Raw genomic sequence first — 27,821 nt, forward strand, 5'->3', positions numbered from 1 at the left:
CCGTCGTTTAGAAAGCATGTATTTGGTTTACTTTTTGCATAAATTTACTTATTTTTGCGAAAGAACGCTCATTTATGTACATTCTTAGCCATCTTGGTTAGAATTGAAATCTGTAGGCTGGCAGTGAAATTTTGTGTGTTAGAAGTTGCTCAGAAGGGTGGCTGCACTTTTGGGCCCTAAGCCCTCCATGAACCGATCTGTCGCTACTCTCCCTATACAGGTACTCTAGTATGGACAAGTTGAAAATTTCCCATGAGCCTCAGTACGTGTCACCTGTCACATGACCTCGTGACGTAGGTTAAGGGGCCCGTTTTTTAATTAAATTACCAAGGCGGATAAAGAATGGTGGTCGCATCTCGTACCCTCTTGACGTCACGATTGTAAACAAACCCAACTGCGGAGGGTTTGAGGTTTACGCTGCAATCTGACGCTACAAGGTATTGGTATTGTATAGTCACTTGTTCATTGTAAGTATTTCTGGCGTTGATAGCCCGAATTTAAAGTGAAATTACTGCGGTGTATTTTATTTTGCTATCTTTATCAGTAAATAATTTAAAAACCGTGAGAGATTTTATTTTATTTTTATTTTATTTTATTTTTTTTTATTTTTTTTTAATATTTCTTATTTTCTCCATGGATACCTGATTATCAATATAATTTTTCGGGGGATCCCCCGAACCTCCTTATCTGGGGGGAGTCCTCCCCTTGTTTGTCAGAAATCCCCGACCCCCTCTCCGTTTTTCCAATTTTCACACTTGTCTCCCAAATTTCCGAAAGTACAAATTTCTCCTTGAAGCATCAAAAAGAAGAACGATTGGACGTTATTTCCAAATTTTTAAGGAAAAACTACCGCATTACAGCTCTCAAAAATCCGAAATATACTAAGTCCAAAATGATAGGTCCAGTTTCTTCAGAAAGTTGCACATGTGCGTGAAGGAACGAGAACATCGGGTACATTTCTTTAAACACAAATTTCAGCCAGAAATATTAAACATTAGAATGATTGTAACTTCCTTGCAAATTCTCAGTAAAAATTTTAACTCAGACTACGATCTGAAAGCGTTTCATTAGGAAGGAAAACTCATAATTCCGTTTGGAAGTTGTATGAGCCTCGCGCCGCGGCATCGCATCGGGTACACTTCGGGTACATTTCAAATCTCGCGGTAAAAGCCCGTACCCTCTGCACGTCACACATGTTCAAGATGGCAGCCAAAATCGAAATGCGACCACCATTCTTTATCCGCCTTGTTAAATTACAATCAAATTAACATTCAAACGTTTGTGCGTTTAAATGCTAAAATTATTATCGCATAACCAAAATTGTGTAGAAAACCCCACAAAATTTTGACAAACGATAAACCGAACATAATAAATCAAAATAATCAAAACATCCAAAATGGCTGACGTTAAGGGGCCGCTGGAGAGCCAATCAGAGGCCAGTTGTTTAGTTCTGTCCATACCTGTGTAAATCTACCTTGAATGGTCTTGCTAATGGTTGATAGATCACTAGATCAGTACTATCAGTACAACATGTCCATGGCGAACGATCGCGAAGTATTGAGAGGGATTTGGGAGGGTAAACTTCCCGTTTGTTTTCAACTTGGCGAGTCAGAAATTAGTGGAGTGCCAGCACCAGAACCATATTACTTGATGGTACCTCGCTTGTCTTATTTTCCACTTGTCACTGACAGGGTGAGTACTTTTTAACGTGTTCTTTGGTGCCCACAATCTGAGATGTAAATGAAATGTCAGTGTCCTGAGTTATATGAAGCAGCAGCATCTTGCTGAACATACTGATGAATGATAACAAGCAATGCAGCGGATAACGAAACAAGGTACAAAAGTTAGCACCTCTATACATGTTTCCTTATTACAATTCTACGTAGAATCCAATGGGTGCATTAGTCATATCCAAATTCAACTCGTAAGTTGAGTTGATGGTGACAGTTTTTGTGTATGTTTTACACTTCCTGCTCTTGACATAAACAGAGTAGAATCTCATTTAACGGACCAGTGAAATTTCACTCACTAATGTGGTCGAATCTTACCTACTTGAACCATTTGAATCGTATTCCATCAACTTCTCGAATCTCTATTAGTTAACCACTAGAGCTTTTCATGAATGAACGAGGCAAATTTTATTCAAATAACCAGTGGAAAGTCAATGAATCATCAAATTGAATCCCCATCCTTGGACCAGAAACATCTCATTAGATCAACTGGATGAATCCCATTCAATGGACCGATCAAACTTTTGTGAATGGACCAGCTTCATCTAACTCAATAAAGGTAACTAGGAGAATCCTTTTCAATAGACCGGTTGAATCTTTTACGATTGACTAGTAGAACCTTATCCTATTGACCAGACGAATCTTATCTGATCAACCAGTTGAATCCTATCTGATCACATGAAAATTTGGCAATCTCACAATCTTGGTGCATTGGCTCAGCTGTTGCTTACGAAGACATTATAACTTATAGGCAGTGGGTCCTCGGAACGCGCCGTCGCTGTTTCAACCGAACTTGCATGCGGCAACAGTTATCCATCGGTGACGCGCTGGAACCCCCGAATTTGCATCGGGGCTTCACTCCGTTACTCAGTGCTAGACAAGCCTTATCTGAACGAGTTCTAGTAAAGTTTCAGCGTGAAGATTTAAAGATTTTTAGAATTGTTTTGTAGTAAGCTGATATTAAATTTTATGTACTCTTTGTAAAGTCCTTTGATATTTTCCTCAAAAGTCGACGGTTTAAAAGAAGAATGAGAAAAAAGGTCACTGATCATAAGAATTTTTCCAATCATTACCCCCCCCCCCTCCCCTGAGGGGGAGAGGTGAAGAGGTCAAGTTAAAGAGATGGGTTTTAATCTCGCGTTTAATTTGATACCAAAACCATTTTTGTGCTACGAGTAGTTAGCCCGCGAGAGCCATTTAAAATAAGTGTCGCGCGATCGGCCGCGACGCGCGATTTCCACCCCGCGTTCATGGCCACGGGCGCGCTTCACACGTGTGAAACGCGCTGTATCTCTCCAACTATTCGTTCGATTTTCAAACTTTTGGTCTCGTTTGAAAGCTACTTTAAAGACCTTTTCAAATAATGTGCATTTTTACATTTACCTTTAAATAATATGCCATATTATGACAAAATACGTGAATTTTTTAATTTCGATCATCTTAACAGCCGATGATTTTTTGTTTCTGGGCGCAATTAGAGCCGTTTATTTTCTTGAGGTGGGTGGAGGATTTTCTGACCTTCAAAACTATACCGAAACCTTCTTTTTGTGACGAGTAGAAAACGCGTGAGAACGGCTTTAGTCGCGCGCTCGGGTAGAGCCTCTACCCGAAAGTTCAAAATGACCAAAAATTGGATTTTTTAGAAATCTAAGTTCAAATGTGTTTATCTTATGCCAAAATACTCTCGAATTCCAAGATTTAGGCGAATCCATCAGCAAAGAACCGAGGTGACAATTTTCGGCCATTTTAAACTTAAACCGGCGGCGGCCATTTTGGAAATTTCGGTTTTTTGAAAATCTAACGTCAAATTCGTTTTTCTCGTGTCAAAATACCTCTACAGTCCGATGTTCGCGCAAATCCATCGACAAATAACTGGTGTGAATTTTCGGCCGTTTTGAACTTTAACCGGCCGCCATTTTGGAACAGTTTGAGATATTGACTTCGGGTTTGCGTGAAAAGTTTTCTTTTTTTATGCTTTTTCAAACGAGCTATCACAAAGGGGGTCTTCCTATTTGAAAATTAAAAGTTGGGGTCCGTCCCCCCCCCCCCCCCCAAGGGGGGCCGGGGGCCCCCCTGAAAATTTTAGGGGGCCAAAAAGTAGCTCCCTTTGACCTAGGAACATCCCCCAAGTTTCTAATCTTTACCTCAATTAGGTAAAAAGTTAGAGGGGGTGGAAGGGACTTTTGGATCACTCTGTATGGGCGAATAGGAGCACTGGTCCGGAAAAACCTCGATATTAGGATTAGAAAAGCAACTGGGTCATTCCACGTCAACTGTGCCAGGCTCGGAACCGGACCCCCTCCGATTTGGCTGAAAACTGGTATACGAGGTCTTTACATCATTATAAGAAACTAATTCGAAGGGTTTTCCCATCTGACGCCCCGTTCGCGAGATATCGACCCCCAAAGATGGGGTGAATTTTAGCGATATTCTAAAACGCCCGTTTTAGCGATTCTCATTTTCTCGACTTCCCTCTCTTTGACTCTCCATAGCGAGACTCTGTATCAATCCATCATACTTTGAAAGAGTGTTTCTAGACCAGTTTTTCATGTACATTCTGAATATGCCATCGAAATTTAGCTAAAAATTATTCTAATGGCCGTAATTTAGGGTTTTTTCTCCATTCAATGTTCAAACTGAATTCTCCAAAAACCTGTCTCTCAGATTTTCGATTTTCTTTTTTTAACTTCAAGCTTAGGATATATACTTTTGGTTGATACACTTTTTTCAATGGAACTCGGACGGTTAAGGGCCTAAAAAAATTCAAATATGCCAAAAAAGGTCAAAAATGGTAAAAAAGACGAATTTCTACATGCTAATCCAAATCTTTCGATAGTAAACTCTTCAATTATCGATATGTTTTCCCTTTTTACCCTCTAATATGTACAAAATCAGACTTGCAACGCTTCCCATACATTCACCGATCGATTAACGGCCTGAGGGAAACCGGAAACCGACCAAAAATCCTCGAAATTTACGCAAAAAGGCGATTTTTCACATCGTAACCGATGCGTTCCATGGATTGTAACTGCAATTTCCAATTTTCTCCATCCATTTCAACCTTAAGGTATATACTTACGAGTAACAAACACTTACTAACGTGCATCGATGGGGCACGGATCTAAACGGAAATTAAAACCGGCCGGAAATGCTCAAAAATGACGGCGAAAAACGATTTATTACACGGGAACCGATGCATCTCCTGAATAGTCACTGAAATTTTAATTTTATCTCTTTACTTCAACCGTATGGTGTAATCTTTCGAGTACTTAACACTAATAAAAGTGCATCGATGGGTTACGGAGCTAAACGGAAACGGAAACCGGCCGGAAATGCTCAAAAAAGGCGGGTTTTCCCACGGTAATCCGAGCATCTCATGAATAGGCACTGCAATTTTCATTTTTTTTTCTCTTCTGAGAACTCAAGGTGTACTTTTGAAAAGCTGTCATTACACATTATCCATTTATTGGTAAAATATCTAAAAAAACCGGCGCTCCGCTTCGCTCCGCGCCGGTTTTTGGGGGGGCTTCGCCCCCCCCCCCCAGCCCCTCCCAGGATGCGCGTCCACCGCGGGAAGAGTGTATTTTCCGAAGGGAGGGGCGGGGGCGGGGAGTTATCAATCCCTGGGGGTTGGATTTACGTTTACACTGTTGGAGGCATTGATTATTCGAATAGGGACTTCATGTCGCCAGATGGCAAAAACAATCCTCATGTAATGTCTGATATGAAAAAATGTCAACAAACACTGTGGCAAGCTTGAATGACGATGGATGAATCTCCATAACCCACTGTGCGACAACATTGCCATCTTGTCCACCAATTATCAGTGTGTAACCCACTGTGCGACAATTTAGCCATCGTGTCCACCAATTATCAGTTCATCAGTTCGTGACCCATTGTACGACAACATTGCCGTCTTATCCACCAATTTTCAGTTCGTGACCCACTGTGTGACAACATTGCCGTCTTGTCCACCAATTTTCAGTTCGTGACGCACTGTGCGACAACATTGCCGTCTTGTCCACCAACTTTCAGTTCGTGACCCACTGTGCGACAACATTCCCGTCTTGTCCACCAATTTTCAGGTCGTAACCCACTGTGCGGCTTCCCTCCTCTCTTGCCGCACACCCCCCCCCCCCCCCGCCTAAAACTTTCAAAGCTCGCCATTTTCAAACGGCTCAACCGATTTCGCTCTAATTCAATACCAGCCTAGAACTAAGTAAGATCTTCCTTCTGTAAAAATTTCGGGGGAAAGCTTTTAATTTGCGCAAGTTATCGCGCCCACAAAATTGAACCTCCCTCCACTTCTCGCCCCCACCATTCGAAATGTAATACTTCGATCTCCGTTTTTTTTTCGCAGAATTGTAGTCCTGTTCCTCTACTTTACATCGCAAAAAGTTTCACCCGGAATTTTTTTAAAATGAGGGAAATATAACCAAGCAAAAATCGGAAAAACCACGATGAGTCGGAAATACATACATAAATAAGCAGATATATATATAAATATATAAACATGAATACAAACGGCATGCATATTCGTAATCTACGACCCATGATCGATGCTCATTACATGGTCTTTGGTCCAGGTCTGACATCAGGGGAGAACGCAATAGTGTATTTCCTTCGGAAAATACACTAAAAACCGAACTAGAAATAAACCGAAAATTTTTAAAAAAAAAAAAAAAAAAAAAAAAAAAAAAAGAAGAGGCGATAAATGACGTTGAATAAGTGGAGTTGATTTGAATCGATGATATGATTTAAACAAGCCGATGCTTGGATCATAAAAATCGCCGATTATAAAGTTGACGGTGGAAAAATATGATGCACTTCATCGATCCTCTGGAGGACCTTTCTAAAGGTAAAGGCAGCCTGACACTCCTTTAGATTGATATAATCCACTCCGTAGATTGATATTTCAGTTCCTCTAATCTTTTCTCCTGAGCTATAGCAAAGAGAAGGTGACTCAGAGTAACTGCCCCCGGGGTCGGCCTCTTCCTTTTCTTTTGATTGAGATCAGTGGTCAAGTACGGCCTCCAGTGATGCGGTCAGGTCAAGTCAAGACCTTAGGTTCCCCTTTCTTTTCTGAAACTCTGGTTTTTATGGTTTTACCAGCCGTTCTGGACGCGCTTTGCGCGTCCGTCACGGCCAGCCAAAGGGCTGCGCCCCCTTGACCCCCGATCACTCGCTACGGGAGTGATATTCGGCTCGCTCCGCCAGCTATTTTTCTCAGTGATTGGACATTTGATCACTAAGATGTATACATTTTGGAGACTCTGGAGGCAAAAATGATTTCGTCACAGAACCTTGTTGCCGGAGCGTGCCATCATTTGCACATGAATAGATGTGTGGAGATGAAGCGATGATGGGGATCGATCATTTCTTCAAAAACGCATTTGATTGGAACGTCATCCCATCGGGTGGCGGAAGAAGACAATTCATGGATCTCCTTCCGCGATTTGACTTGCTGAAGTAGCAAAAGTTCATCTTTACCTCTTAAGAAGATTATCGGTGGCGTAGGGGTCTAAAAACTGCTCAACGATAAGATAATTCGAGTTCCGAATCGCAATGAGCCCACTCGTGTTTTTTTCTTATACTTTCATCACATATAAATTTCTCTGATGTTTTTGTTTTATTCTCTCTGATTGCATATTAGTAATCATATCCTCATTTCATTCCTTTCCCTTCCCTTTTTCCCTCTCTGTAGCATCTGTGTCCATTTACAATTATTATTTTAAAATAGCTTTCCCCTAATATACAATTGATGCTTCAAACGGAATGAATCGTTTTAATAACATTTCCAGCTAAATCATGGATTTTCCCAGGAGGGCAGCTTCTCGTCCCCCGGACTCCACTGTTACCAGATAAGTTGTTTTTTTTAACACTTTTCCCAATTCAAATCCGCGTAAAATGTTCACATTTATCGCACAATCTGGCAACCTCTCGAGTGAAAAAGTATGAAAAGGTAGAATCGCTGAAAGTCTGAATCCTTCGAAGTTCATATAAATGATGGTTCTGTTCTTTGCTCTACTTCATTTGTATTGTCGCTTTTTCTTTGGTTTGAATCCGCTCTTCAAATTTGGGATTCTGATTTCCAGCAAATGAATTATATGGGTGTATGGAAAGGCAGCGTGATGTCTCACCCTTTTTCAAATTTTAGCTTTTACTTTTTTGCAATATTTATCTTCAATATTAATGAACGATATTTTCTTCCTGCCCGTTTATCAGGTCCAAGTTAAACCTCCATTTCTTATTCGAACTATCTTCCTCATTTTATTGTAACTATTGCTGGAATTCTCAGTCAAGTCGAAGTCTAAGGTACACTTGATCCCTAATTGGACATCGTCCGCCGACGGATTCCCCTCAATCTCCTCCACGTGAGAAAAAAAAAAAAAAAAAAAAAAAGTTAGGGCTGGCCGTTCTTCATCGCCTCTATTCAGAAGCCGTAGGGGTGTACTTCTTAGCTAGTTATCTTGGCTTCAAACTTTTTTGAAAGGAGTGTCAGGCTGCCTTTACCTTTAGAAAGGTCCTCCAGAGGATCGATGAAGTGCATCATATTTTTCCACCGTCAAGTTTATAATCGGCGATTTTTATGATGCAAGCATCGGCTTGTTTAAATCATATCATCGATTCAAATCAACTCCACTTATTCAACGTCTTTATCGCCTCTTTTTTTTTTTTTTTTTAATTTTCGGTTTATTTCTAGTTCGGTTTTTTTTAGATATTTTACCAATAAATGGATAATGTGTAATGACAGCTTTTCAAAAGTACAACTTGAGTTCGAAGAAGAGAAAAAAAATGAAAATTGCAGTGACTATTCATGAGATGCTCGGATTACCGTGGGAAAACCCGCCTTTTTTGAGCATTTCCGGCCGGTTTCCATTTCAGTTTATTTATTTATTTATTTATTTATTTGATCTTTTGTACAGAAATGTAAGCCCCTGGTAGAGCTATTGTACAGGTCAATTACACAGTATAACAAACTTAAAAACAATGTATATTCACATTACTTTATCAAATGTCTAGGTACTGAGAAATTCACTAATGTCATAATAGGCTTTCTGCAACATTAGCTCCGTAACACATCGATGCACTTTTATTAGTGTCAAGTACTCGAAAGATTACACCATACGGTTGAAGTAAAGAGAAAAATCAAAATTTCAGTGACTATTCAGGAGATGCATCGGTTCCCGTGTAATAAATCGTTTTTCGCCGTCATTTTTGAGCATTTCCGGCCGGTTTTAATTTCCGTTTAGATCCGTGCCCCATCGATGCACGTTAGTAAGTGTTTGTTACTCGTAAGTATATACCTTAAGGTTGAAATGGATGGAGAAAATTGGAAATTGCAGTTACAATCCATGGAACGCATCGGTTACGATGTGAAAAATCGCCTTTTTGCGTAAATTTCGAGGATTTTTGGTCGGTTTCCGGTTTCCCTCAGGCCGTTAATCGATCGGTGAATGTATGGGAAGCGTTGCAAGTCTGATTTTGTACATATTAGAGGGTAAAAAGGGAAAAAATATCGATAATTGAAGAGTTTACTATCGAAAGATTTGGATTAGCATGTAGAAATTCGTCTTTTTTACCATTTTTGACCTTTTTTGGCATATTTGAATTTTTTTAGGCCCTTAACCGTCCGAGTTCCATTGAAAAAAGTATATCAACCAAAAGTATATATCCTAAGCTTGAAGTTAAAAAAAGAAAATCGAAAATCTGAGAGACAGGTTTTTGGAGAATTCAGTTTGAACATTGAATGGCGAAAAAATCGTAAATTTTAAAAAACCCTAAATTACGGCCATTAGAATAATTTTGAGCTAAATTTCGATGGCATATTCAGAATGTACATGAAAAACTGGTCTAGAAACACTCTTTCAAAGTATGATGGATTGATACAGAGTCTCGCTATGGAGAGTCAAAGAGAGGGAAGTCGAGAAAATGAGAATCGCTAAAACGGGCGTTTTAGAATATCGCTAAAATTCACCCCATCTTTGGGGGTCGATATCTCGCGAACGGGGCGTCAGATGGGAAAACCCTTCGAATTAGTTTCTTATAATGATGTAAAGACCTCGTATACCAATTTTCAGCCAAATCGGAGGGGGTCGGGTTCCGAGCCTGGTACAGGTGACGTGGAATGACCCAACTTTAATAGGCATGTAATACTAAACTCCCTATGAGATTTTGGCTGCTGAATCCGAACACGGACTTAGCTTTTTTCCATCATGCACATATTTTCCGGAACACTGATACTTCTCCGGAAAAGCTAGATTTGTAGGGAAAATTCCTATTTTTGCGGGGAACATGTTTATGCGAGCCTCTAAACCTAACTTCAATCGAAACCTGAGTTTGAAACCAAGGTTCAAATCACGGCATAAACGATACGGAACTAACGAAATGTAGGTTTCCGAAATTTGTGTTTGAAACCTTATTTTACACTAAAGACTAGGTTATCGCACTCTGCATAAACGAACCGGAGGTTGAAATTAGTTGAAATTCGACTTCAAATGCGATTTTCAGGTGCGCGATCGGCAATATGGCGGATTCCGGATTTATTATCATAACGTTCGTAAACAACTGGTGCTTATCCCACGATTTAGCTTTAATTTTGCCATTATTCAACATTTTTTACAATCATACTTTTACTTTAATTGTTGCTCCAAAGTATCGTCACTCTTTCATACTGAGGCAGAAGGAAGGAGATTTTTTGGTGAGTGCTCTGTTATCCAAGATTTGCAATTTGAGATAAGAATACGGTTTTTATTGAGGCGTGTAACAATTTTTGGTCGTTGAATCACTTGTCATAATTGAGCCTTGGCATTAGAGATGCATCAACCGTGGAAAGTGGCTCTGCCTGTGCAAAAATATCTTGTGACAGCAGTGAATGTTAGTAAATGCGCTTTACAGATAGACTTAAAGCTCCATATTCCAATCGACCCGAATAATTAAATTCAAAAGCATTTTTGAATTGAGTTCATATCGAATCTCAATGAGAAAACAATATACAGTGTAAGCGAAAGAATATCAATGGTGAGGTTGGGTTTGTGTCTTAGGTTAATGAAATGCAATGGCAGGTTCTGAAATCTTGTCTGTCAGTTGCTCTTTACATGAGTCACCTTTGAAATTCAAGTTGAAGAAAAAAAACACATAGGTAGGCAAACAGTAGTGGGTAGCTTGCCTATTTTCTTCCTGTCTTGCTCATGGACTCGGAGAGCAGTCGGAAAGAGGGGTGAGAAACAGGATTTCAGCGCGTGTCTCTGGGAATGTGGAAACTTAAAATTTGTGAAGCGTCATCAGTTTGTTGAGATTGTCACCGTCCGTTGCCTCAAGAGGATTTAGACGCTTCTGCTTCAGCGATAGGTACATTGTTGACCTATCAATATCCGCTTATTTTGATCATATTTTGAAGGAGCAATTCCCATAAGTATTCCCGAATAGTTATTTGTTTCACTACAATAATGGCAGACATAGGTACAATCTTTACGACACCAGGGAGTAAAGGTGCAGTGCTTAGTAGATTAGCACTCCTACACTTTCAATGCCTATATCTACCTATAGTAAGATCATTAGAAGCTCAATAAACAACATGATGAATTTCTGCGCCTGCCACAATTATTTTTAACATTACTAAAATTTCATATGATGGCAACTTTTCTGAACTCAGAATATAAGCTTGAGCATGATTTAAAGGGTTGTTGAGATTACTTAGGTATTCATTCAATTTTTAAATATGAACGTAAAATGATTAAAAATCCACTGTCATTTTTCCATCTGTTGCTCAGAAAGTCAGTACCTAAAGGCTTTTCTAGTGAAGATGAAGCCTCCGCTTATATATTGCGGAAAAATTGTGGAACATACACGGGATAAAAGAGTAATAATAAATTTATAGAATCAATTCATAGTGAAAAAATGAAGTGTAGCTTGTGAAAATGGCACCAACGCATGAAATTCAAGTTCAATCGAAAATATGCGCATAAACAGCGCCAGAATCGGAAAGTTTGATTTCCCGCGAAAGTCGGGTTACAGCGCCCGCACAAACCCGACGACGAAAACTTGCATTACAAACTCGGGTTTCGTGAAACCTCGGTTTCGAGCCTCGCATAAACGTAGCTATTGACCGAACACCTAACCCAAAAAAACGGACGTGATGTTCGATTTCAGCGTTCATAAATCTATCAGAGGTGAGTTGAACAATTTCAGGCAAATCTAAAAAAAAGAAAAGTCGACCATTGCTCCCAGTAAGTATGTATCTCGTTAATAACTCTATCACTTGCGCTATTTTTGCGCTACATTGAAGAATATTTGGAATGAATAAATTGGCGTTCGCGAAATTTTCTTGTATGCTTCCCATTTTATCAATGATTGATGCTTTTGATCAGCAAACTGTAAAGACAACATGGCAAGACAAAGATTTCTGGGATCGGGGAGTGGAGTAGGATAGTGAAATATTTGCGATGGACCGTCAGATGGAGGCTTGAAACATAAAATGTGTTACTGAGTCCAAGAGTACAAAATCCTAGGACACGGTGTGGCTCGCGGTAGGCCCTACAACGACAAATTACAAATTCTCAACCCCAGCACGCACCCTTGGTGAACGCGCAATGCGTGAAATATTCCTTCTGTAATGAAGGATCTAACATGCGTTTTACGGTGTCTGAACTGTGTTGGACGCGATTATTTAAACTCGCGAAATTAGCGTTTTTCAACTCATGATTTTTCTTTCTCGCTCCCCTAGGGTAGAGAGGAAGTATTGTCATCCTCCAAGAAAAGAAAAAAAAGTGGAAATTTCATCATTTTTTTTTAATGATTTTGAGGTTCTTGTACAAGCGGGATCGAAGTTCCTGCGTACGTCCTATGGTTTCCCGCAACCCACCATACATAGCTAAGACGTTCTACCTAGAATGGTTTGCCGCAACTTGTCTCTGGCCGCAACCCGCGGTACACACCTATCAACGGCGGCACCGGGGAAATAGTTGCACTCCAGTTCTCGTATAGATAAATGCGTTACCTCACGCATTCTACATCTCCTCCGCACGCGTTTGGCGTGCTCCTGCGTTGTTGATTAAACCGAGAGATACCCGAAAACAATGACCGTAAATTTTATCGCATAAATCGGCTGCTCGATCCAATATCCTGTTTGAGAGTTGAGGATGATTCTGTTTCGGCGAGTGTCGCTGAGAAAAGATAGAGACCAGTGGCGTGGCGTGCTTTGCGATGTATCGATTGATCTGCCATTTAAACCAATGGAAAAGGATCGATCGACAGGGTGTTCGCAACGAACACCTTAATAATCGATTCTTTACCGTAGCTTCAAATGGAGAGATGTCGATAGTCGATCATTCACGCCACGCCGCGCCACTGATAGAGACTGATCGTAGAGAGGGGGAGGGGCGCGCAAGAAATCTTAAGCGCCAACGTATTTCAATGAACTGATTTTATTTGATCAGAAGCTGATTAGGCTGTCTGAATTTGCCGCTCTTTTCAAATGTTCAAAATTTTAAAGGACCACTAAACCTTAAACGTTCGAAATTGCGTCTATGATGTTTTTTACATAATAACCATCGAATGCAATCGAAAATATCTAACACAATTATGTAGTCATTAAATTGGCGTACTCATATATCTTAGGTTTTCTTTTATTTTCTGGGTTTTATTTTAAATTTATTATTTTTATTTTGTTTTAGTCTTCATTGCCATTACAGATTTTCCGCTTTTATTTTCGAGGGGTAAAAGGTAAAATTGGAATAGGAATATTAAATTTTCCGCGTTCTTCTTCATATCAAGGGAAAAACTTTGTGAGGTACTTTCCAGTTTACAGTTTTCGACTTGAGAATTTAAAATGACAAGGGCCAAAACAAAATCGGCGGAAACTGCGAGTCAATCCGATCCTCCTGCCAAATGTTATCCGCCCAAAGTTTATCTGGGGGATCTGCACCTTTATTTCATAAGCCCTTGTCCCACGATCAAATGAACTCATCAAATAGTCATCAAATGCAAGATGGCGACTGGTTTTCGCGCAAGTCTGCCAACCAAAGTCAGCGGGCCGTCAATGTTGATGAACCCGCCATCATGCATTTGATGAGTTCATTTGACCATGTGACGAGGGCTTTAGAGTAGGTTCGACGGCTCATGGATAAATCGTTTCTCTTTTTAGGAAGTCCTTAGAAACTCCACATGTGACACTTGAATCTTCATTTGCCCCCACGTGTGGGAGCCACCACGGTCCCCACCGGGGAGGGGGAGGGGTCTAATTCAATAAAAAATTTCATTAAAATGCGAAGAGTCTGAAAGAGCTCCGATCTCCGAGCTACGGAATTAGCATCGAGTCCGAGTGCATCTTCTTGAAAATGTAATCGCGGAAGCGGCCTGTAAATTGATGGAGAGGTTGTATTACTCTCAACCCCCTGTCCCCCTTTTTTTTCGTTTCAGAGCGGGGGGAGATCAGGAAATTCACCTTAAATGGTGCCCGAAAATCTGCCATACTTGACGAGGGTCCCTTAAGAAACACGACTAGTTATTAGAATACCAGAAATACATGACGACCGCTCACTTTGGGGCCAAAAGTATCCATAAAACCCCCGCTGCCCCCCTAAATTGCACTTTTGAGGGTCAAGGTGTTGCAGTCTTTTTCCGTTGTTTGATAATCGACGAGGACTTCCACAGGATACGGCATTTTCGCAAATGAACTAATGAACGTCCGTGCCGATTCTTTCATTGAAAATGTCGTCCTTTGCCACGGGCCCCTTATTTCCCACGTTGACAAAGGAGAGACCCGGTAGCAATCGACTTAATTTATGCCTGCAAGTAATTTCCAACTTGACGAGGACCCTTGAAAAGTTGTGACCTGTCGGAGGACCACAATCCTGGAACTGCCGCCCACTTTAGAGACAAAATCATCTATAAAACCGCCGCTGCCCCTCTGAATTTCCCGTGTGATTCTCTACAAATTCAAGGTTTTGTAGTCTTATTCCATTGCTCAGAGAATCTACGAGAACTGGTCCATCTCCTGAGAGTGGACGGCAGTCCAGGGATTGTGGTTCTTCGACTAGTCGACTCCGACTTATCATGGGTCATCTTCAAGTTGGACATTACTTTAGTCCTTTTCTCTCAGGTCTCACTTTTGTCGGCGTAGAAAATAGGGAAAAGAAATGAGATTTTTCATGTAAAAATGGGCGCGAACGATCCTCAGTTTATTTACGAAAGGGCCGTATCCGGCGGAAACCCTCGTTGATTTTCAAAGCAACGGAATAAGACTACCAAACTTTAAATTTGTTGAGAATCAAGAGTGAAATTTATGGGGGCAGCGTGGGTTTTATGGATGATTTCGTCCCTAAGTGGGCGGCAGTCCAGGGATTGCAGTCCTCCGACTAGTCACAACTTTTCAAGGGTCTTCTTCAAGTTTGACATTACTTTCGGGCATCATTTCAGTCCTTCTCTCCCGGGTCTCTCTTTTGTCGGCGTAGAAAACAAGGGGAGATAGGTAGGGTGTTACTTATTTTTGAAATATGAGGAAAGTTAATTTTTTTTTTTTTTTTTTTTTTTTTTTTTTTTTTGAGTTTTGTGGCTTCTATTCCTTTGTATTATTTTGATAGGAATCTACAGCAGGAAAGTTAATAAAATAAGGAACGTTTTCTGAAAAAAAAAAATTTTACCGACCTCTCAAGCGCCCTTAAGGGCGCACGTGTCAAAACTGATATCTTGACAAAATCAGTATCGTTTCACTACGGACATCATCCAAATTGCGGTGCTTCAGAAAAATAATTTCCGTTTGGTCGTATCCGTAGCCGGAAAGTCGGCCAGTTGAGTCTGGCCGAAAGAACGGCCAGTTGAGGCGCGGTAACCACCCTCCGACGCGCCTCTTAAGGCCGGAATTTTAAGACGTCACTCGAAACTTCCTCGACTCGAGATTTCCTTGAGTACGCTTTTCGAGTGTCCTCGAGAATTGACGGTATTTTAAGACGCGACTCGAAATTTCCTCGACTCGAAACGCGCTTCGAGTCACCTCCAAATTTCCTCAAGTGAATTTCGTTGAGGAAATCTCGAGATTTTCGTGAGGGAGGTACTGAGGTCCCTCAAGGGAGTTCTGAGGAAACTTGGTTGAAAGTGATTTTTTTTGTTATGAAAGTGAATTTGAATGAAGTGAATTTTTTTATGAATTTTATTGCTAAAATTTAATTTTACCCACTTTCCCTTGTTTACTTTAGATATGTATGCTATTTTTCCCTTCAAAGAAAAAAGTATAATGTTTTGCCTCTAGAACTTCTCCTTCTCAGTTGCAACTACCTTACGACTTCGGTGTTTTGAAACGGTAGCTGAAGGGCGATTTTTGGGGGTCACGGACATTGAATTTCAACATTTTATATTGTTATAGGGTTAATTTTTCAGAGTAAAAAAATCCTTAAATCCACCCCCGTGCGAAGAGCATCCCCCCCTTTCCCTCAAAGCTTCATCAAAGAAAGTGAACCTCAGAAAGAGCTACTGAAGAGTACAGCGCCACGGGTACTACGCATCCCAAGTAGCACAGTGCAACGAAAATATTGAAATTAAATTGCAGTTTGATTTCAATACAATTGTAATTTTTTTACCATTAAATTGCAACATTTTTACATCATTTAGTCGATTTATGCTGATTTTAAACAATCAACAAAATGAGTTCCATGTGTCAGAAAGATAGGCAATATGCAATGCATTGAAAAATTGCAACAAGTTTCAATAAACGGGACCCCTTCAAATAGGAGCTAGGCAACATACACAACACTCAGTGGAATTGCAATATTGTTACAATGTAATTGCTACTTATGGCAATCTGTGCACTTGGGATTTTGGTCATGCACTTTACGAAGCTACTTTCAAATTCAAAGTCCTCATGAAATAGTGATCCTAATGCAATTCCAAGGGCATTAATGGGTTTCATTTGACGTGGAGTTGATGTAATTGATGTTCAATAAAATATTTTCATGATAGTTTTAAAAGTTATTCCCGTTTTTTGTCATCTAAGACATTACATCGTTTGTTTCGGTGAAAAAACATTTGGTTCCCTGAGGTATTGTTTTTAATCAAAAATAATAACTTGCAAAAGTCTATCTTGGTTTTTAACCTAATTTACTTTAATTTAAACATGGGTTTTCCACGAAATAAAGAAATAGCTTTCATCCTGAATTCATCTTCGTCCCCCGCCCTCCCTCCTACTCCTCCAAAAAAACCTGAAGAACCTGACACTGCATTTTCAGTTTTTCAGGGAGAAGAATGTTCGAGCAACTCATTATTCCCCCATTCTTTGCTAACACTCCTGTAGGTAACTCCCTAGAAAATCAACATAAAAATTGGCAGATTGGATTAAAAATGGCCTCATTTACTTACTCAGTAAAGTGAGGCAGAATAATGATTTTGGGGTCTCAGATTTCTAACAACTTAGCGCCGCACGGTGGATCGAGTCATAGGGCAGGCCGGACATGGCACATCACGCGACTTGGTTTGCTCATTTACGTAGTGTTTGCGCTCATAAAACAAATCAGGATACATGATTCTTATGTATTTTTCGTCGCAGATTTCATTTTTGATGACTATTTTCCTGATTATTGGGTTTAGATATGTATTTTGGCACAATTTCAGATAAATAAAGAGATATTGTTTAACAACAGATAAGTTTAAACTTTCTACACTCATTTCAATCGAAGTTTTAAGTGTTCAATGGACTTTTCTCTCCGGTAAAATGTTTAAATATCGTATATAAAACGTATATTACTCATTTCTTTTACCATTCCCCCTCCTCTCCCCCAAAAAATGAATTAATAGAAATCCGAAAATGTTGAGAGGAAAACAGAGGATCTCCTTTCCCCTTCATTCCTGGGGCACCTTTTTAGCTTTCTAACAAAAGAAAATGACAAGGGGGAAAAATATGAGAGAAAAATACAAATCAAATACACATCAATCAACACAAATCATGTATTATCCGAGCCTTCCTAATTAGGGGCCCGCGAGTCACCATTGTACACTGCCTTTATTTATAATTAGGTATCTAATGGAGCTTCCTCGTCTTAATGATTGCTGCTGAAGCTCAAATTACCTCAACTTTCTCTATTAACTTCTAATTTTCCGAAGAAATTAAACATAAAAAAAAAAAAAAAAATCCGATGTCAAAAAACGCGAGTTTTTGGGAAATAGTTAGAAGATAGAAAAAAATTTAGGCCATTTTTGACTTTAGCATCAAGTAGTTGATGAAAAATGCTCCATTAGACACCAACTTGATATAATTTTCCCGTCTTTTCAGACGCAAAACAAACGGATCAGTATCATATGCGTCGATTAGGACATTTGAGAGGAAAACCCCGTTATCTGAAACAACGTGGACATTTTTTTAACCACGCAAGGCATGTTATCTCATGTATTTTTGTCTCCTGGATTCGAAAATGACCTTGGTTTCTCTTTACCATGCACCAGTTTTCCGGAAAATCACATTTCCCGAAAAGTCCATTTTAAGTGGAAAATCTCAATTTTCCGGAGAATCGGTGGGTGTTGGAGAAAAACCAAGGTCATTTTCGGACTCAGCACTAAAAATTACATACAGATCACCTATCAAATGCCCGGTGTTTATTCGCCACAGACCTGTGAAATTCGAATTCTCTCGAGCCACCATTTTATGAACTTCACTTTTTCAAAATCATTTAAGCTTTATTCCCAAAAGGGCACTTTGGGGCAGCCAATTTTTCTTGATAATGAATCTTCAGGGATCAGTTAACACTGCTATACAAAGGTTTCCCTGAAATACGCTGAAATAGCTAGTGAAAAGTCTAGCTATATTATTATTTTTACGGTATTGAGGAGGGTACTTTTAAGAAAGAATACCGCTTATAAAAATAGCGATATTTTAACTTGTTATTAGTGAAATATATTCTACTTAAGGAGGAGGACAAGCTACTTTAGTCAGAAATTTTCATAAATCTATCGGAGGGAAATACCAACAGGCGAACGGTTTGTCCCGAGTGAGGCAACATTTTTCGAGTGCCGCCTGAGCCACTTTAGGAGGCTGTGTGCGTTAAACTGGGGTTAAAAAATTGAAAACCAATACCTGTATCATAAAATATAACTCTTTGGGAAGACATTTACATCAATGAAATGACTATTTGTGAGAATCGCCCATGTCCGACTTTTTGCAGGTTTCGATCCACCGTGCGCCGAGTCTCAGAGAAACATACAAACAATTTCCACTGGTTAGGCCTCCCAAGCAATGAATTGCTTAGAAAAATAGAATTTATCAGGGTGATTTCTAGTGACGCCATGGGTGCCAGGTATTGCTAAAATAGTGAGCGCATAATTAAAAACATACAAAAGGACACGAGAAAACACATGAACATGCTCACTCTAACTTTTTGCGCCCAAAAACTCATCATAAGAACTAGAGGAGAAATGAATCGCTGAGAAAAGATCAAGTTTGTCCCATCAACAAAAATGAATCAATATTTGAGTGAGGAATTCCAATGTTTCTGAGAAGAGAGAATAAAATCAGTTAATTTATGAGCAGCTTCACCACTTCACTACAAATGTGGACACTTGGTGACGAAGTAGTTTTAGCTAAGCATGTAGTCAAAACAAAATGGGCATTTCAGGTCAAAGTTAATAGCCAAACCTAAAAGAAAAATACTGTGTGCTGAAGGAATGAAAGTTATAGAACGTGATGTCATGAATACTCACAGAAAATCAAACTCTCTGCACTATATGGTAGAAGATTTGAAGGATGAGAGGGTACGTGGATGAGTGAATTCAGAGGCTGATGAGTTGCGTTGAAATTGACAGCTGTGGACAATCAATCCATGGTCTCCGCAAATTGTTGAATATCAAATCAGCGGAGAACCATGATCTTTGAATGAGACAGCCACTAGATACACAAACTGATGAGGCAGGTTGCTCTCTTAAATGCTGGGCAATGGCCATCTTGGAAACTCTTGAGTCTGACACTTTGATGAGAATAGCATTCGAACTGCCCATGTGCTGCAGTGTGTCGGGATAAGTGAATATTTTGACTCAGTAGAGATTCCTTTGGTTCAGGATTAACTTAGGTAAATACCTAAGGGCTAGGAGACCGCACACGTTTTAATTGCAAAGAATTATGAGCACTTGACATACCAACCCAAAGAAAAGCATCATGATAGCAAAGTCCTCTAGATTAGGCAATCAGTTGCGCATCGCTGTTAGAGCTTGCTCATCGCATGTTGAGACGAATGTCAATATCTGATCAGCTCCAAGTCAGCAGCAATATAACAGGTTGATACATGCTTTCAGACAGCACCATTGGTGAGCAGTGACAAGAAAATACTAGACTTTTGTCTCAACATACACTCAGTGAGCTCTAAAACGCTTATTAGGTAGAAAAAGATTGATAGTCATGAGAGATACGAATCGCTTAATGTGGCCTATGCTTGTGCTTTCAGAAGCCAAGTAGAAAACTTCTATTAAAACATGTTCAGAAACTGGAAAATGAAGAAAAACCTAATCTCTAAAGTCACAAATCTGCTCAATAGGTACAGTGTTTAATGTTCAATGTTGACTCGATAGAACTTGTGTTTGTGAAAACCAGCTGACAACTTGATGAATCACAATCTTAACCAAAGGGCTTTGAAAGAAGATGCTTTTGAGTGAGGGTATGGTTTGTAATTTTTGATAAGTTACCTGAGAGAAACGGATATTCCTTTGCTATAAATCACACGTGGACAATATAAATGAAATAATAAAGCACAGGGTTTCATAATTGGTACGTATTTGAGACGCTGACGCTTGGATAAGGGCTACACTATCAACTTTTCTCCGGAGAATAAATCACGCATTTCCGAGAAATTTCACAGAGAATTCATGATGGAATACATGTATGATGAAAATAAGTACTGAGGAGAAAAGAAAGGTTCAATCACCGAGAAATTCACTTCCATTCGATCGCATGAATGTTAAGCATCTGTGGTGTGGGTTTAGCCGTGTTCTCAAAGACGATTAGGATCCATTGAACGCTTGAACTATGACACAAAGGGCTATATCATATAAAGAAACACAAAAACCACTAAGAAATCGAATTATTAACTTTGAAACAATTAATTAAAAGGATTACTGGTCTGGCACTGATAAACAAACAAACAAATACAATGAATGGCCGGGGCCGCCTTCTCACCAGTCACCATATCACGAATGCATACTCTAGCGGATGAAAAATTAACTCATGGCCCGGGAATTTATGAAAGTAGCCGCTAAAGTTTAATTTGACGCACTTTTCCATGATTATTATTCCAAATAAATTCCTAATCTGTTCTTTGATTGACGTTGAAAGTCATTCTCTCACCTGGAAGCCATTTTTTTTTTTTGGACGCCGGAGTTTCGAGTCGAGGAGATTTTCGAGTTGAGTAGATTTTCGAGTCGAGGAGTTTTTTCTCGAGTCGAGTGAGTTTCGAGTCGAGACGGTTTGGAGGTTCCTCTAGTCGAGTAAATCTCGAGTCGAGGAAGTTTCGAGTAACGTCTTAAAATTCCGGCCTTAGACCCTGCAGTGAACTCGAGCCTCTTGCTGCCGACATAGGGTTGCGAATAATTCATCCCAGCTGGGAATTAACCTAACCTAACTTTTCGGACCAAAATTTTGGTCATTTCACCGGATCTCTGAGGTTTTGGCCGTAAACTACCATTTTCAGGGGAAAGGTAAATCTGCTTACCGGGCGCGTCTGTGGGTTCGGCTCCTTTTAGCATTGTCGACCTAATTTCGCTGGCTATTCCTGAAGCTTACATCTTTCTTTCTCATACAGACAACTTGGCACATGTGTCTACACCTCTTGTTTTCGCTTTTTTAACGAAAGGATTAGTCTTCTTGAGGGAAAATATCCAAAACCGTCGTTGAAGAGTTGCTTACAACCGTTCAGGACACTGTGTAGCCGGAGCTTTCATGTTTCGATCTCATTCTTGTCTTCAGTTCTCTTTTTGGACTAGAGAGTTGGGATCATGGTTTTTTTTTTTTTTTTAAATTTTACGATTACGAACCAAAGGTGCTCTTTAGGGCGCTTGAGAGATCGGTAAAAAAAAAAATTTTAATTTTTTGGAGAAAATTTTCCTCATTTTTTACACCTCAGCACGTTTTGAGACTTGGGGAGCTGAAATTTTCTCAAATTTCAAAAATATGGGACAATGAGGCTGAAATGGGTGAAAATAGGGGGGGGGGGGGCGGCCCTCCACACAATTCTGCTCGACTCCTTCCAAAAAAAATCAAGAGCCTAAGATACTAATTAGTTTTGAGGTAAAAGGCATAGGGAATGTAATAAAACCTAACAGTGTTATGTTTTGAATGAACTAAAACCCACAGTAAGATATGATATATGTTTAAAACAAGTCAGCAAAATTTCTCTCATCTGTAATATTTAATTCTATTTAATTTGCCATTGATAATGGCTCAAAAATTTTCTCGAGACCCTCCAATTTTCAAAAATTTGCCGCGGAGGCCTCCCAGTTCCCCCTTAGCTCAAATTCTATATCTCCCTGTGCCCCCTCCCACAGAAAATTCCTCGTTCCGCCCATGTAAGGGACACCCTAGGGAGGGGGAGAGATTTGACAAAGTCATTATTATTTTTCCTTCAGATTTTCAGACACTTTTAATCTAATTACAAAGAAAATCCTCTAATAAATTAGAAGAGCAATATTGACAAAATTTTCCAGATATTAGTGATTTTCTAAAGGAAATTTGGAATCGTCTGAAGGCTCATACGGCGGTTTTCCTTGGCAGTATACTAAGCGGTATTTTCAGGGACGGTCTTTTTAACGGCAATTTGACAGCAGTGGCTTTGATTTCGTTAAGTTATTATTTGGCCCACTACACTCATCTGTCTGACCGATTCAGTGCAGTGCAGTGCCTGGACGTCCGCGTCGATATCGCATCGCGCCGATAGCAAAAGACGCGATCTATGCCGAATTCAGGTTTCCCGACGGACTGAGCTCAAAACAATCCCGCCGGTGAGCGAGATCTTGCGACACCGCGCGCTCGAGCCGTGCGCAGCCATATGATAGCATAACCATGGCAACAGCGATCCGGCCTTCCGTCTCCAAAATCCGCGTGACCTACTGAGAAACTGGGTCGGCACCGATACCCACGGGGGGCTCCCGCGGCTCCCCCGTTGCGGACCCCCGGGGGGCGCTTCCACCTCCCAACGCGGGACGAAGGGCAGAACCTCCGGTCCAAACGCGGCTCCGATCCGCCTGGCAGGAAGGGAGCCAGGCCGATTTTTCCTAAAACCGTCGGAGGGCACCAGCGCACCCCCTGATAGAGGGATCGCTAAATCCAACCTGACCGAACGTCGCCGACCCGCAGACGGAACCGGGAGCCCGGGGGACGAACGGGAAGGTAAATAGTTGGGCACTCCGTGCGGGGGTCTTAAGAAACGGCCTTCGGGGCGCAGCGCTCCGCCGGGGAGGTCGGAGTCGGTAATTCTTGGAACTTAAGCTCCGGCCGCCCGGGGGCACCTGCGTGCCGAATCCCGAGCCGGAAGGACGAACGGGGCGGGAACGGCGGCGGTTTTCCCGAAAAAACCCTTAGGGACCGCAGCAACCTCCCGGAGGGTCGGACCGGAAAACCCGGCGGGGGACCGGAGACCCGGCCGCAAGGATCCTGCCGGTGAATCCTCAGGGGCGTGGGGCACGGGGCGGGGGGGGGGGGGGGGGCGAGAAGTTCAAGGTCTCGACGGACCGCGTATAATTTTATTTATTAGATTTGAACTACAGCAACGTGGCAACAACATATGAAATTTTCAAATTGGATCAATTTTGTAATCATCACCTAAAAGCGAGTGGCCTGTTTTCTTCCTTTTAAGACCAATATCATCTCTACGACAAACTGCTCACGAGATATGTGAGTTTAAAGTCTTAACTTTGACCCTCCGCCCCCCCCCCCCGTGATTTTCTGATTTCAAAAATCGACAGTGTTTAGGACTCGAGAAGTGATCCTCTATCAACCCTGAAAATATTTCGAAGATCAGGCCGAGGTTGAAAATGGCCGATTTTGAATAAGGTTCTTTCGTTCTTGCTCTGGTCACAAGAATAAGAGTCAAGTAGTGAGAAAAAGAGAATAGATCGTATTCGATACATCAAACGGGTGAGATTGTATCGATATCGATTGGTTCAAAACATAAACATAGCCTCAAAAGTAAATTCAGAAATCTGAGGGAACGGGTCTTTTGTAACAGATTTTTTATTCTTTTGCGTACCAAATGCCAACGTAATGTGAAATTGTCAGGAATTTTCTCATTTTCAGCTTTTCCAACTTAAATCCTTTTAGTTTAGTTTGAGGTTGCCGGCCAGGTTGGCCTAGTGGTTAGCGCGTCTAACTCTAGGTCAATAGGTCCCGGGTTCGAATCCCGGTGGTGGCGACAAATTTTCATGGAACTGACGAGTGGATCTGTAAGCAGAATTCGCTCGGCCTTAATCCGTGAAAATTTGTAAGCCCGAGCATGGATGTCTACCAAACTCCCTGATGTCTTCGGACAATAAATAGTGCCTATAGATGGCTGTAGATTCCTATAGGAATAGAAGCCACTAAACTCTCAATAAAAAAAAAAAAAAAAAAAAAAAAAAAAAAATAGTTTGAGGTTATGTTCCATTGTTTTGAACCAAACGATACATTGAACCGTTATCGAATACGGTCTATAGGAATCGATGCGCGACACGTCATCACGAATGTTTGTTTACATTCCAAAGAGCCAAAAATGTGAATTCTGACGGTGTATGAGCGAAATTATTTGTGTGTGTTTCATGTGCGTCTATGTTAGTGACTAAGCGCACTTACAGAGGAACGAGTGCGTTTTCGTCAGAGCATTTTCAGGTAACGCGCCGCGCCGCACGGTAGATCGAAACCTGCAAAAAGTCGGACATGGGCGTTTCTCACAAATAGTCATTTCATTGACGTAGATGTCTTCTCAAAGAGTTATATTTTATGGTATGGGTATTGGTTTTCAATTTTTCAACCTCAAATTAGCGCACACAGCCTCCCAAAGTGGCTCAGGCGGCACTCGAGAAATGTTGCCTCACTCGGAACAAATCGTTTGCCGGTTGGCATTTCCTCCCAATAGATTTATGACAATTTCTGATAATGGAAGCTTATTCTCCTCTTTAAGTAAAATATATTTCACTAATAACATTTTAAAATATCGTCATTTTTATGCGCGGTACTCCTGCTTAAAAGCACTTCTCTCAAAACCATAAAAATAATAATATAATCAGACGTTTAAGTACCTATTTACGCGTATTTACGGGAAACATTTGTAGAGCAGTGTTAACTGATCCCTGGAGATTCAGTATCAAGAAAAATTGGCTGCCCCAAAGTGCTATTTTAGGAATAAAGCTCAAATGAATTTGAAAAAGTGAAATTCATAAAATGGTGGCTCGAGAGAATTTGAATTCTACAGGTCTACGGTGAATAAAATCCGGGCATTTGATAAATTATCTTCGGGTAATTTTTAGTGCTGACAAGGGGAACTTACGGACCTGCCGCCTCCGATTGGGCTGAATTTTTTTTTACAGACTCTATGGACCAATTCTAGAGGTCAATTTGAGCCGTTTTCCCGAATGCGCAATAGGAAGGGCGTAAAAAATTCCCAAAAGTTGCGTTTTCGGCGTGTGATTTGGTCGTGCGGCGCGTGGCAACACTGAAGCAGCCTCTAGTACCGCCTTATCGGCCTGAAGGTTTCAGCGGAGTCCGGAGCCCTACTGCACACGTACTGGTTCCATGATAGTGATGTCCCGGGTTCGATCCTCGACTTATTATTTTCCGCATGATCACGTAACATTTTATTTTTAATTCTTCATCCGCATTTATAAATCAAGCAGTTCCGATCACTATCCCCCCCCCCCTCCTCATTTTACGTACATTTTCCCCCGATATTTATTCACATTGGCCACATATAATCGTATGAAACTTCATTGATATAAATTAATGAATTAAAAAGCAAAAGAAAACCTTATTTGTTACTACATTATCTTCAAATGTTTCCCTGGAAAAATATGTAATGTGTAAATAAATCGAAGAGCAACCCCAAACCCATGTGCATGCAAGGGTCACCAAGAAACACATTATTTTAGCCCTTTGCTTTTTAATTCATTAATTTATATGTTTCATACGATTATATGTGGCCAATGTGAATAAATATCGGGGGAAAATGTACGTAAAATGAGGGAGGGGGGGGATAGTGATCGGAACTGCTTGATTTATAAATGCGGATGAAGAATTAAAAATAAAATGTTACGTGATCATGCGGAAAATAATAAGTCGAGGATCGAACCCGGGACATCACTATCATGGAACCAGTACGTGTGCAGTAGGGCTCCGGACTCCACTGAAACCTTCAGGCCGATAAAGCGGTACTAGAGGCTGCTTCAGCGTTGCCACGCGCCGCACGACCAAATCACACGCCGAAAACGCAACTTTCGGGAATTTTTTACGCCCTTCCTATTGCGCATTCGGGAAAACGGCTCAAATTGACCTCTAGAATTGGTCCATAGAGTCTGTAAAAAAAAATTCAGCCCAATCGGAGGCGGCAGGTCCGTAAGTTCCCCTTGTGAGTTCGAAAATTACCTTGGTTTTTCTCCTACATTCACCGATTTTTCGGAAAATTGAAATTTTCCACTTAAAATGAACTTTTCGGGAAATGTGATTTTCCGGAAAACTGGTGCATGGTGAAGAGAAACCAAGGTCATTTTCGAATCCAGGAGACAAAAATACATGGGAAAACATTGCACGCGTGGTTAAAAAAAACGTCCACGTTGTTTCAAATAACGGGGTTTTCCTCTCAAAAGTCCTAATCGACGTATATGACACTAATCCGTTTATTTTGCGTCTGAAAAGATGGGAACATTATATCAAGTTGGTGTCTAATGTAGCACCTTTCATCTACTACCTGCTGCTAAAGTAAAAAATGGCCTAAATTCTTTTCTATCTTCTAACTATTTCCCAAAAACTGGTATTTTTTTGACATCGGATTTTTTTTTTTTTTTTATGTTTAATTTCTTCGGAAAATTAGAAGTTAATAGAGAAAGTTGAGGTAATTTGAGCTTCAGCAGCAATCATTAAGACGAGGAAGCTCCATTAGATACCTAAGTATAGATAAAGGCATTGTACAGTGGTGACTCGCGGGATCTTTAATTAGGAAGGCTCGGATAATACATAATTTGTGTTGATTGATGTGTATTTGATTTGTATTTTTCTCTCATATTTTCCCCCCTTATCATTTTCTTTTGTAAGAAAGCCAAAGAGGTGCCCCCTTCAGGAATGAAGGGAAAAGAAGGTCCTTTGTTCACCTCTCAAAATTTTCGGATTTCTTATAATTCATTTTTTTAAGGGGGAAGGGGAGAAGGGTAAAAAAGATAAGTAATAAACGTTTTATGTACGATAATTAAATATTTAAACGGAGAGAAAAGTCCCTTGAAACTCTGACTAAAATGAGTGTAGAAAGTTTAAACTTATCTGTTGTTAAACAATATCTCTCTATTTATCTGGAATCGTGCCAAAATACATATCTAAACCCAATAATCAGTAAAATAGTCATCAAAAATGAAATCTACGACGAAATATACAAAAGAATCATATATCCTGCTTTGTTTTATGAGCGAAAACACTGCGTAAATGAGCAAACCAAGTCGCGTGATATGCCATGTCCGCCCTGCCCTATGACTCGACCCACCGTGCGCCGTCGCCAAGTAGGCACCAGAGACTCTACGGGAAACTAAATTCATCGATAGTACAGGGTTGCCAGCGACCGGGAAAAGTCAGGGAAAAAAAATCAACTGGAAAAAGTCAGGGAAACTCAGGGAATTTGGGTGTTGGTCAGGGATTTTTCTGATTTTTCGTGGAATTAGGCGCGGGCGGTCTCGGGCTCGCGTTGCGGGATCAACTGACTACTGCGTTCGATTGCGGAGGATGGTGGCGCTCTCGCTCGGCTTCGCGAGGAACTACCGGCATTCCGACCATCGCGTCGCGTCGGGCCTGCGCGCGCGTGTGAGGGTGTGTGTGCGCGCGTGTGTTTACGTTTGTTCACATAACCTCTCCATTGCAGTTTTTCAGGATCTCTATCAACAATTTATTTTTTTGTAAGA

At 40.6% G+C, this 27,821-nt stretch overlaps 1 protein-coding gene across 4 annotated transcripts in view; it reads left to right on the plus strand.

Annotated features, from left to right (window-relative positions):
- The first annotated feature begins 1,484 nt into the window (after positions 1-1,484).
- The window catches only part of Atg5 (autophagy protein 5), a 49,059-nt gene continuing 22,722 nt past the window's right edge, over positions 1,485-27,821 (plus strand). For 3 of the 4 annotated variants that reach the window (XM_072296382.1, XM_072296384.1, XM_072296383.1), the window contains exon 1: positions 1,485-1,692. In XM_072296382.1, coding sequence (XP_072152483.1) covers positions 1,492-1,692 — 201 coding nt within the window. In that variant the 5' untranslated portion in view covers positions 1,485-1,491. Of the gene's footprint in view, positions 1,693-1,841; positions 2,290-27,821 lie in introns of those variants that run through there. The other variant, XM_072296385.1, reaches the window with a different exon arrangement.

This window comes from Bemisia tabaci, chromosome 2, assembly GCF_918797505.1.
Source record: "Bemisia tabaci chromosome 2, PGI_BMITA_v3".
Taxonomy (NCBI): Eukaryota; Metazoa; Arthropoda; class Insecta; order Hemiptera; family Aleyrodidae; genus Bemisia; species Bemisia tabaci.